Source organism: Peromyscus maniculatus, chromosome 4 (genome assembly GCF_049852395.1).
Source record: "Peromyscus maniculatus bairdii isolate BWxNUB_F1_BW_parent chromosome 4, HU_Pman_BW_mat_3.1, whole genome shotgun sequence".
NCBI lineage: Eukaryota > Metazoa > Chordata > Mammalia > Rodentia > Cricetidae > Peromyscus > Peromyscus maniculatus.
Genome location: NC_134855.1, coordinates 130,442,665 through 130,455,127, shown reverse-complemented (window position 1 = coordinate 130,455,127; position 12,463 = coordinate 130,442,665). Strand labels below are relative to the sequence as shown.

The window sequence follows — 12,463 nt, the reverse complement described above, 5'->3', positions numbered from 1 at the left end:
CAACTAGAAACTTGCTCACAGGCATACCTAAGTGTTGGTCTCCTTAGTGATTCCAGATGCTGTCAAGTTGACAGTCAGTATTCCATCACATGAGAAGATGCATTTCCTTACTCTCTCGGCTGGGAAGATTCTTTTCCCTCCCCACTTGTCTCAGATGGACCCTAGGGCCTTGCAGCCTCTGGAGGATGTGGCTGACCGGTCCACTCAGAGCCAGCCACGAGAGAACTAAACAGCCTTGGGACCATGTGACTGCATCCGCCCACCTGGGCTTGTTACCTAGGACTCTGCAGCCCATAAAAGCTGGGTGTGCAAGTGCAGCAAGGCTGGATGCTGGATTCTTCTCCTGACTTGCTTGATCCTGCCGGCCTCCTAGGGGCTTGGTGGCCATGGCACAATGGATTCTGCTCCTTGTAGCTCTCCTGGTCCTGGGTCATGTGCCACCAGGTAATCATGTGTGTGTGTGCATGCGTGCGTGCGTGCATGTGCGTAAATGAATACTAGGCTCCCAGGTCCAGGAGGCCAACTTAGTATTTAAGTTCTGGTATCACCACTAATTTATGGGGCAACATATAACCTGCACCTCAGTTTTCTAGTCTGTAAAATGGGAGTCACTCAACAGGAACTCATTTGAAAACAGTGCACTATTACGATTGCTGGAGGCTGGTGGGAACAGACAACAGGCAGACAGGTATCCTGTTAGGTGACAGATGTAAGAATAATAGAGGAGCCGGGCGGTGGTGGCGCATGCCTTTAATCCCAGCACTCGGGAGGCAGAGGCAGGCGGATCTCTGTGAGTTCGAGGCCAGCCTGGTCTCCAAAGTGAGTTCCAGGAAAGGTGCAAAGCTACACAGAGAAACCCTGTCTTAGGGAAAAAAAAAAAAAAGAATAATAGAGGCAAGCTGACTGTTAGAGTGGCATGTGGGGTGGGGTGGGGTGGGATGGGGATGGATGGTGCCAGAAGGCCTCTGATCAGCTCTTTAAATTTTTAAAAACGTTTGTATGTTCTTTCTTGTGCATGTTGGTGTATGGGTATTTGTGCAAGTGTGTGTTCAGGCCCACAGAGGCCAGGAGTGAGCATCACACTCCGTGGGGCTGGAGTTATTTGCACTTGTGTGAGCTGGGATCCGAACCCTGGTGCTCTGATAGAGCAGTAAGTGTGCTTAACCACTGAGCAGTCCTGCCAGCATTTAAAACCCCCTTTATTTTGATCTAAGTGTGATGGCACACACCTGTAATCCCAGCACTTGGGAGGCTGAGGCAGGAGGATTGGGGGTTCAAGGCCAGCTTGGACCTCCTGGCTTGAAAAATGCCAAAATGTAAACAAAGGATGAGAGAAAAATTAAGAAAGCGTCTGTTTTGGAAAGACATAAAATATGCATAAACAGAGAATGATGTAGCGAACAGGTAAGGTTGTATTTCTTTCCTCCCTTCCCCTGGAGATGGGACCCAGGACTTCATATCTGTTAAATACATGTTCAAGCACTGACCTATGCCCCTCTCCCACAAGGTGAGTTCGTTATAGACACATTTAACACCTGAAAAAAAATAGACAGTAATATAGTGCGATGAGTTTTGAAATCATTTATTGTAAGACATTTTAAGTGGAGGTAGAAAATGGTTTGAAGAGCCCAGCTGCGCCATGATACCGCCACAGCACTTAGGAATGTGAACCAGCTCTGTTTCATTATACCTTGTCCTACGGCACACTGTACCATTTTGTAGAAGGCAGGTTTGAGCAGAGCTCTGAGTGAACAGAGGATACAAGGAAGGCTGTCTTGGGCCGTGGGAATGGCAAGCGGTAAACAGCAGAGGGGCCAGTGATGTCAGAGTGGGGTACACACGGGCATGAGAGGCTAAGCCCTAAGCTACAGAAACAAGGAATTGAGAGCAGATGAATGGGCATACTGTGTGGTGGAAACCCCAGCTCTGAGCTGGAAGGTCAAAGGTGATGCTATGCTAAGGGTGTTGACTGTAGGTGAGAGTTCTGTTTCTAAACCTATCATACCTCAGTGGTCCGGGGCAAGCCCCTTTCTCTACCTGGAACGTGAGGGAAATGCGCTAGAATGGATGCTGGTAGCCTTGGTCACCTGAGTTTCACCCTGATAACCTCAGTTCCTGCTTACCGACCATTTACAATGTTCCTATGACTACCCTCTGAAAGAGAGTGGTGTAGACAAGCATCCAGGGCCGAGGTTACTCCCCTGGGAAATGACAGCACCAGGTTCACACGGCATTGGTCACCTTTAGTTATGCACCATCTTCAGACTGAGACTCTTAGAGATTGTGGGGCCATTTCTGGGCCATTCTATGAGTCTCTCTCTGTTGGGCTGCAAGGCAGGGTTTGAAGGGCTAGAAAACATACACATGGGGTCGGCAGCATCCACTGAGAACTCAGCGGGGTCTCTCAGTCCGGGAAGATGGAGGCAAGCCTTCCACTCCCACCTCCTACTTCTGCGGGCTCTCTTCTTGCCTGATGTCACGTGTCTGTAATGCGCTGTCCCAGACAAACCTGAGTGCTCCTGGTTCCCCTCTTACCTGCTTTGGTTCCGACGGGCCACCACAGGATCCTGCCTCCATTGGGGCACTTGGCACAAGCTCTAAGCATTTGCTTCATCTTTAACTGCCTTCTCTGCACTTTCTTTCACTTCAAATCGTGGTATCCCCACTGCTCCACGTTTGTTGAGTGAATAAATGAGAGGCTCTATCCATGCCATGACCCCCCAAAAGAAGACCAAGTTCCCCAAAGCCTTGCCCTTTCTACGGGGGGGGGGGGATTCTCACACTAAAACCTGACATTAAAGAGGTCCCTTTGGGCCAGGGGCAGTCTGTGCAATGGAGGCTCTTTTGGTTTTCACTCTGATTTTGCCATGTGACTATGATGATTTCATTTAGGTTATTGACCTCCGTAAGCCTCAGTTTCTCTACCTTTATAACAGGGATTGGAATGAGACCAAAGTAATTGTATAGTGCTACTAAGAGAAGTGTTAAGAGTGTCCCCAGTGGGTGTCTTTACCTGGACAAGAAATTATTCTTTTAACCAGTCGTCTAACCTGTGACTTACTGGCTTACCTAGAATGAGATCTGTATGCTCCATGATAGCCCAGTGCTCTCATATATGACTTGTGGTCTAACAAATGACCAGAGAGAGGGGTTGGGGATTTAGCTCAGTGGTAGAGCGCTTGCCTAGCAAGCGCAAGGCCCTGGGTTCGGTCCTCAGCTCCAGGGGAAAAAAAAAAAAAAAAAAAAAAAAAAAAAAAAAAAAAAAAAAAAAAAAAAAAGAACAAAAACAAATGACCAGAGAGTTAACCTGTCACTAGTGTGGCCTAATCTGTAGTTCAACTTGTGACCAGTGGTCTAACCTGTGACCCACAGACTGCTCTCTGATCTGTGGTCTTCCTCCGCACAGGAAGCAGTGAATTCAAAAAGTGCTGGAATGGCCAAGGGGCTTGCCGAAATTACTGCATGCGGCAGGAAACCTTCATGCACCTGTGTCCAGATGCTTCCCTGTGCTGCCTCACCTACTCACAGAAGCCTCCGCCCGCCTCCAAGATCAGCCAGGAGTAGCTTGCTCTGGTGCCCGGACCCTTACTCCCAATAAAATTGGTGCCACAGGCTCTCTCTGAATTCTGCTCGCATGACTGTGTCCCTTTCCCCACAGGGAAGGGGAGGGAGTCAAAGATGTGGGAAGGATGGTTGCAGGAAGAGGAGGTGCTGGGGAGAGTGGGCATTAATGATCAATCTAAATGTTCTGGTTTTGGACTAACTCCGGAAATATGATTCATACCCTTGGCCTCCTTGGGATCGTCATCCACACAGCGGGGAGAAGGATGCTGGGTGGTTAGGACTTGGCAGAGGGAATGCCAAAAGCAAGGTAGAGCTCAGGAGCAATGAATGAGGATTAGTGATATCTTGTCAATGAGCTGGTGAGTTTGGCTTTAAAGGCAGGCAGCCTGGCTAGGAGGGGAAATGTCTTCCTCTCTGCCATCGGTTCATTACTCAGACTTCGTGAGTCAGCCCAGGTAGGCAGGGCCCTAAGAACTAGATCAAGCAGTTTCCAAATGAATAGAAAGAGACCACAGAGGAAAGCCCATCCCTTCAGGATGAGGACCAGTGATGCAGGAAGGTGGGGAAAACCACCCCAGCTGAATCTGACAGGTGTGCAGAGAGAGAGGCACAGGGGTCATTTCCCCTCTGCCTGTCATGGTTGTGTCAGGATGGAAAAACAGGAAGTTCACCTTGCAGGGATCCCTCCTCACTGTGAAGGAAATCTGGAGGCATGGGGATGTGGTTTTGTGGTGTAGTGCTTGTCTAGTGTATGTGTAGAACTATGTGCAATCCCCAGTAACACACACACACACCACCACCACCACCACCACCACCACCACCACCACCACCACCACCACCACCACCACCACCGTTTCTATGATCCCCTTTTCTTGGGCCACTAACTACACAATCACCAAGACTTCAGGCCCCACGTCCTGTTTAAAGGAGACACAGGGGACTGGTTTTCGGAGAGTGAGTTGGTAATAAGAACTAATAATAGTCACAGCTCTTAACAATAACATAACGCCAGGATCTATCAGTAACAATAACAGCGGCAGTGTAAAAGTTAAGACCCAGAAAGCAAATCTTCTTGGCTGACTTCTGCTTGCATCTGCTGGGTCACCGTGCTGACTCACAGCCACTTCTGGCTTAAGCAAGCCTGGAAAAGAAGAACTCCGCTTTTTAGCTCCCGAGGAGACATGAGCTCGGTAGAAATGGGGTTAGGAAGTTCCTCTGTCTGCCATCTTCTCCCTGGGATTGAGTCCACAGAGGGACGGGGTCTACGGTGACTTAAAGGAATGTCAAGGGCAGAGGTCCCTGAGATTTCGGAGAAGGGGGCCGTTCTGAGAGGTGGAGGGGGTGAATCCGTGAATGGATCACAGCGGTCAGAATGAGAGGTTTGTGGGAGTGAAGGATGCTGATGTGACAGAGGGGAAGTCCCGGGGGACACCTGCCGGGCCGGGTGTTAACCCTTTAGTTCCTGGTCCCTGTAGTATTGCAGATGTGCCAAGGCAGATGGAGAGGAGGACAGACATGCCCTTGGAGCCCAGGAACAACAACATTCCGATGCTCAATCATTTCTGTCACAAAGTGAACTGTGTGGGGGTCGGAGCCCTGGCTTCCTCTCTGTTCCTGTGCGGCCCACACAAGGAACTGAGCAGCAGGATGTAAGGGCACACCGTGGCAGAGTCAAGGTGGTAAAGCCCAGAGCAGGAATAATAAGAACTCCAGGAGGCCAGCTGAACCACAGGGGTGGCCAAGAGGTGACTTAGCTTGGGACAGCCATGAGGAGTCGGAGGGAGACCACACCAGACTGTCCTTAGTGGACAAGCACAAGCCACCCATACCTTGGCAAACTCCAGTCAACACCGGTCTCTCCCATCTTCTGTCATACATGGGTGAAGCAGCTGGGGGAGAGAAGGGCCTTGGAAGACTGAATTGCCACCCGGATTAAACTTCCGGATTTAGGAAACCCCAAAGGGACACTGACAGTTTGAAATGTCAGCTTGCCACAACATAGAATCAGCTGGGAAGGGATTCTCAATGGCGCTCTCTAGATCAGGCTAGCCTGTAGGTGTGTGTGTGGAGGACTGTCCTGACTGGTTACTGAGGTAGGAGGCCTACCCCAAATGGCATCATTCATGGCCTGGACCCTGCACTATAGAAGAGTGAAGAAAGCAGCTAGCTAAGACCAGACAGGCAAGCCGATAGCATGAGCGAGTTCGTCTCTGCCCTCGACTGTGGAGATGATGTGACCAGCTGCTGCCTCAACCTCTTAATGATGGGCTGTAGCCCGGCACTGTAAGTCAAATAAACTCCTCCTTCTCTGAATTGCTCCCCTAGGTGGAATATTAGTCACAGCAACAGAGACGATACTAGAACAGATGCTGAATTACGGGTTTAAATCAATGGCTTTAGGCTCGGCCGGACCTAACTAAATTTAGTCCTGCGCCCCAACCCCACTCCCTCAGTGTTTCAGAAAGAACCTGGCGGTGCATGCCTTTAATCCCAGCACTCGGGAGGCAGAGCCAGGCGGATCTCTGTGAGTTCGAGGCCAGCCTGGGCTACCAAGTGAGTTCCAGGAAAGGCGCAAAGCTACACAGAGAAACCCTGTCTCGAAAAACCAAAAAAAAAAAAAAAAAAAAAAAGAGCAGAGCAACTTCAGATGTAGCATGTGTGGCTTTGGGAACTTGCTCATGCCACAGGGCTCAGGCTGTGGCACCCAGGGCAAGTCACTTCCTCAGCCTGTTTGTCAGGTTTCTTTGCTGCCAACAGGAAATCGCCACGGCCTGTAATGGGGTGGCTGGCAGAGGGTGTTGAGAAGGTGGCCTAGTGCTTTGAAAGTGCCCAATAATACGGGCCACTGTGATCTGTTACTGCTACCAAGCAAAAGGCATGCCCTGGCCACCTTCTCTGCGAAGTTCTCCCACAGAAGAGCCTCAGGAACTGTAGAAAGAGTTTCCATGGTTTCCCAGATTCTGACGGTGCTGCAAAGTTTTATGTCAACTTGACACAAATTAAAGTCACCTAAGAGGAGGGAACCTCACTTGAGAAAACGCTTCCTTAAGATTGGGCTATCGGCAAGCCTGCTGGGCGTTTTCTTAGTTAGTGCTTATGGAGAAAGCCCAGCCCACTGTGGGTGGGGTCATCCCTGGACTGCTGCTCCTAGGCAGGCTGAGAAGCCATGGGGAGCCAGCCAGTAAGCAGCTCCCCTCCATGGCCACTGCATCAGCTCCTGCCTCCAGGCTCCTGCCCTGTTTGAGTTCCTGTCCTGACTTCCTTCTGTGATGGACAGTGATGTGGAAGTGTAAGCCAAATAAACCCTTTCCTCCCCAGCTTGCTTTTGGTCCTGGTGTTTCATTGCAGCAACAGAAACCCTAACTATGACAAATTGTTATCAGGAGTGGGGTATTACTATGTCCTCGGAGAGGAGTGTGAATGGACTTTGGAACTGTGGGCTAGAAAAACCATTGAGTGTTGAGAGCTCAGCGAGCCATTCTGCAGGAACTTGGAAGATATGAATGTTGAGAGTAATGGCCATTATCACCTCAATGTGCTAAGGGATATAGTGTCTCCTGGGAAACATTTACAAGCCAAACCTTTGCACAGAACTTGAGTAATCACTTAATTTTAATTCCATGAAAAACTAATCAAGAGACTTCTAGGCACCACAGACTCCAAAAGTGGTTATCATGAGATGTGCTCATGATATTGGGCATCGAATTTTTTAGATCCAGCTATTCCTAGCGGAAGATGTATGCAACATTGTCAACTTATGTGAAACACTAACCAAGAGGAAAATGAAAGGCTTAGTGATCATGAATATCTTAAACAGAGGAAGAAGAATAGTGAATAAAGAAGAGAAACTACCTGGGTGGTGGTGATACATGCCTTTAATCCCAGCACTTGGGAGGCAGAGGCAGGTGGATCTGTGAGTTCGAGGCCAGCCTGGGCTATAGAGTGAGTTCCAGGAAAGGCACCAAAGCTACACAGAGAAACCCTGTCTTGAAAAAACAAAACAAAACAAAAAAAAAAAGAAAAGAGAAGCTACTCAAGACCTCAGATGACAAAGGTGTATTCATATTTTAAAATTATGACCTTTCAGGTGGTCTTTGTTTATTATTTATTCATTCATTTAAAATAAACTTATTTATTTATTTTACATCCTGGCCGGAGTTTCTCCTCCCTCCCCTCCTCCCAGTCCTCCCATTAGCCCCCTCTGTTTCCACCCCCAATCCACTCTTCCTTTCTGCCTAAGAAAGGGCAGGTCTCCCATGAGTATCAACAAAACATAGCCTAAAACAAAAGTGTATGGACGATTTTTTGTATGTACTAGTGTCTGTTAGTTCCTTCTGGGACTGCTATAAAAAATTACTTGTGGGGAAATAGATTTTTTTAGCTAAATTAAAAGCAGGGGGGAAAGCCCAGGGATTAATAACAAAGCAATGTTGATGATAACGGCGAGAACAGTGTTTGAGTGATTATGACTACTAAACACAGCTGTGCTAAGTGAAAAAAAAAAAAAAAAAAAAAAAAGGGAATGTTGAGAGCAGTGCAGATGATGGGGGCCGAGCTTGTGAAGTTTCAGAGGGAGCAAAAGCTGTACCAGGCCTTTCGTGTGAGGACTCTGTGGCTCTGGTCAGCTGGAGTTGAAGAATCAGCTGTGATTAACAAGAGACCAGAACCACTAAAGTGAAACCTTTACTTTGCTGGGACAATGGATGCTGATTAGCTGGGGCTGAAGAATCAGCTGGGATTAAGGAGCGGTGTCACTGAGGTGAAAGCTTCTGGGAAGTGTTTCCTGAGAGTCAGCACACAGAAGCTGTGGTCCAGAGGTCGCTAAAGTTGTACCTCGTGCTGGCTGGCACCTGAACGAGTGTAAGAGTCACCCAGGTGGTTCTGGTTTTGAAGGTGTGAAGGGGTCACGGAGAGCAGCAGAGGCTTGGCCCTGTGTGGTAGGGCTGGAGTCCCCGAAGAGAGCCCAGGAGAAGCTATTGGTGAAGGGCAACCCCGTTGCAGCCAGAGACTCCAGCATTTTGGGATGCCAGTGCCATAGGATAACCACTAAGGACATCAGCAGTGGGGAGTGCAGCCAGCCGGGAGTCTAGAAGACAAGCTGTGTGTGCTGCAGAGGGTGGAGCCAGAGAAGTGACCCAAAGCCCTTCGGAGGGCAAGAAGAAAGTGAGTTGATCCCAGACACTGGATATTGAGTTATTTACACAGTTGGAGTTTGATTTTGCTTTGTTCAGATTCCAATTGTGCCCTGGTTCTTCCATTTGGAAGTGAGAAATTATTTAATTTTTTATTTTATTGGGAGCCCACAGTTAAGAGACTTTGGATTTTAAAAAGATACTTGGAATTTTTAGTGTTTGAATTTTGTTTTTGTTTGTTTGTTTTCGAGACAGGGCTTCTCTGTGTAGTTCTGGTGCCTGTCCTGGATCTCACTCTAGACCAGGCTGGCCTCGAACTCACAGAGATCCACCTGCCTCTGCCTCCCGAGTGCTGGGATTAAAGGCGTGTGCCACCACCGTCCGGCTAGAGAAACCCTGTTTTGAAAAGCCAAACCAAACCAAACCATACAAAACAAGCCCCCACCACAACCCAACCAACCAACCAACCAACCAACCAAACAAACAAACAATCCAAGCAACAACGCAGTCAAGCTGTGGGTACTTTGTATCCTTGTATTTTTGTCCTCCAGAAAATTTTTCTGGAAGTACTTACAGATTCTTTCTCTTTTTATTTTTTAGACAGAGTCTCTCTATGTTGCCCTGGATGTCCTGGAACTCACTATGAAGATGGAAACTGGCCTTGGACTCACAGAAATCCACCTGCCTCTGCCTGCTGAATGCTGGGGTTAAAGGTGTGCACCACCATGCCCAGCAAAATTCTTTCAAAAAGTGGTGTTTACTACTAAAATACCTCCCAAAGTTACTTTAAAATCTTGGATTTTTTATAACTCCAGTAGTATTTTGAAAACAGTTCAAGGGCATTGCAGCACGCACCTGTGATCCCAGTACCTGGAGGACTGATACAGGAGGATCGTGAGTTCAAGGCCAGCCTGGGCAGATCCCTCTTAGACACTCCATCTGCAAAGTTTTACTTTTAAACTTCATTCAATGGCCAGATCAGAGTCTCATAGGCAGATACTGCCCTCTCTTGGCTGTTTGGGGAATCTACTAGGCACATTTTGGATGATTGGTTCCCTACTGGCAAGCAGGGACAGGGGTGGCATGCAATGTGTGTGACTGTCCAGGAGATGAAATATTGGTTTATTTCCCAGACTTGTAGGTGAGGAATCCAGACGCAAGTTTTTCTTGGCAACTGAATTTTCCTGGGACAATACTACTGTGCAAATTACAGGACCATTATCTGGAGATTCTTTTTAAAATATTTATATCTATCTATCTATCTATCTATCTATCTATCTATCTATCTATCTATCTATCTATCTATCTATCTATTCATTTATTGTTTGTTTCTTTCTTTCTTTTTCCGAGACAGGGTTTCTCTGTGTAGCTTTGTGCCTTTCCTGGAACTTTCTCTGCAGACCAGGCTGGCCTCAAACTCACAGAGATCCGCCTGGCTCTGCCTCCTGAGTGCTGGGATTAAAGGCATGTGCCACCACAGCCCGACTAAAATATTTATTAATTTTAATTATTTATATGTTTGAGTGTTTGCTTGCATGAGTGTAGGCACCTAAAGAAGCCAGAAGAACGGCATTGGATTCCCTGAACTGGAATTGCAGGCCACTGTGGGCTGTCATATGGGTGCTGGGAACCCAACTCAAACCCTTTGCAAGAGCAGGGGGTGTTCTTGATCACTGAGCCATCTCTCTCCACTGGGAGATTCTTTGCTACTACGCTTCACTGCTTAAAACCAGATTTATTTATTTTTATCTGATGTATGTGTTTTCCCCACATGTGCCCAGTTCCTGCAGAGGTGGGGAGAGGGTGTCAGAACCCTGGAGCTGGAGTTACAGACAGATATGAGCTGCCATGTGGACACTGGAAACCAAACCCAGGTCCTCTAGCATGTGCTCTTAACCACTGGGCCTTCTCTCTAGCTCTCGATGCTACTGCTGCTGCTTCCTCTTCCTCCTCCTCCTCTTCCTCCTCCCCCTCTGCCTCCTCCTCCTCTTCCTCCTTCTCTTCCCACTTTCCTTTCCTGTGGCCCTGGATATAATATCCAGAGCTGGGTACATGTTAGGCAGGCGCTCACCATTGAGCAACCGCTTGCCCCTCATTCTTCTTATAGATCAGTTTAGATTGTTTATATCATCGTGACTTAATTTTTTTACAGATAATGTGTCTAGAAATTCACCAATTTTGTCTCAGCTTTAAAATTTATTGATATATAACGTTTCAAATATTATTAGAAACATTTCACACACCCCTGTGTGTGTGTGCGTGTGTATGATGTGCACACATGCTTAGCATGCATGCCATGATGCACCTGTGGAATCAGAGGACAACTATAGGAACTTGGTTCTCTTTCCACCACCTTGTAGGGCCTGAGGATCGAACTCAGATCATCAAACTTGACAACATGTGTCCTTAGCTTCTTTCTGAGCCATCTTCCTGGCCCCTAAAACTATTTCCTAATGACTCTCTAGATTTCATTGGTATCTGCTATAATGTCTCTATTTTAATCTTCAATTGCATTTTTTTTTTTTTTTTTTTTTTTTTTTTTTTTTTTTTTTTGGTTTTTCGAGACAGGGTTTCTCTGTGTAGCTTTGTGCCTTTCCTGGAACTCACTTGGTAGCCCAGGCTGGCCTCGAACTCACAGAGATCCGCCTGGCTCTGCCTCCCGAGTGCTGGGATTAAATTCAATTGCATTTTTAATATAAAAAACTTACCTATTATTATTGTGTGTTCAGGATGCATGTGTGTGGGCACATGAGCCATGCATGGAGGTCACAGGACAACGTTGCAGGTTGGTTCTCTCCTTCAATCTTTCCATGGGTTCCAGGGATTGAACTCAGGTCACCCATGCTTCCACGACAAGTGTCTTCACCTGCTGAGGCATCTCAATGCCCCTCTGACCAGAGCCTTCTCTTTCTCTCTCTTGGTTAGTTTGGCAATTTGTTAACTTTGTTTATATTTTCTTTTTATGTGTGTGCACAATTGTGTCTGTAAACCCCATGGTGTGTGTGTGTGTGTAGAGGTCAGAGGGTAACTTCCTGAGTTTCACCTTTCACCTCATTTGAGACAGGATCTTTGTTATTTTTCTACTGCGTACACCAGAGTGGGCGGCCCACAAGCTGCTGGGGGTGGGGTGTGGGGTGTGGGGGTGTGGGGGTGTGGGGGTGTGGGGAGGGGTGTTGCGTGTCTTCCTCCATCTCTCTGCAGGAGTGCTGGGAGGACAGAGGCCGTCGCTCTGCATCCAGCATTTACACCATTTCTGGGGATTTGAAATCAGGTTCTCACACTTGTGTAGCAAATGAACCATCTCCCCAGCTCTCTTGTTTATCTTTTCAAAGAACCAACTCTGTGTCTGATTAGTTCTTTGTCTAGTTCTTTTAGTTTTTTTTATTGTTTTTTCCACCTGTCAGTTCTGAGTTTGGCTTATCTTGTGTTTCTAATGTGCGGCACATTGTTAGGTTATTTATCTGAAACCACTCTGGTTTGTAAATGTAGGCTCTCCAAATGATACCCATATCTCTCTTGGAACTACCTAGCTGTCTTACAAAGGTTCTGCTGAGGTACGTTTTCATTTGATTCTAGGATTAAAACTTCTTTTCCTTGCTTTCTTCAATGACCAACTGACCATTGAAGAGTGCATTGTTCAGTTCTCTTGTGTAGGATGATTTCTCTTGCTATTGGTTGTAGGGATCGTGGGAATCCCCGAGTGAGCGAAGTCCTGAGTGAATGTGCATTGTTGGCATGGACACAGCCATGTCAAGACCAAGTCTTCA

General features: G+C 47.4%; 1 protein-coding gene across 1 annotated transcript; it reads left to right on the top strand.

Moving 5' to 3' along the window:
* Positions 1-311: 311 nt before the first annotated feature.
* Defb124 (defensin beta 124) lies at positions 312-3,611 on the top strand. The gene is made up of 2 exons (XM_042277182.2): positions 312-444; positions 3,407-3,611. Exons 1-2 carry the CDS (start codon positions 387-389, stop codon positions 3,562-3,564), a joined length of 216 nt encoding a protein of 71 aa, XP_042133116.1. The 5' UTR covers positions 312-386; the 3' UTR covers positions 3,565-3,611.
* The last annotated feature ends 8,852 nt before the right edge of the window (positions 3,612-12,463 follow it).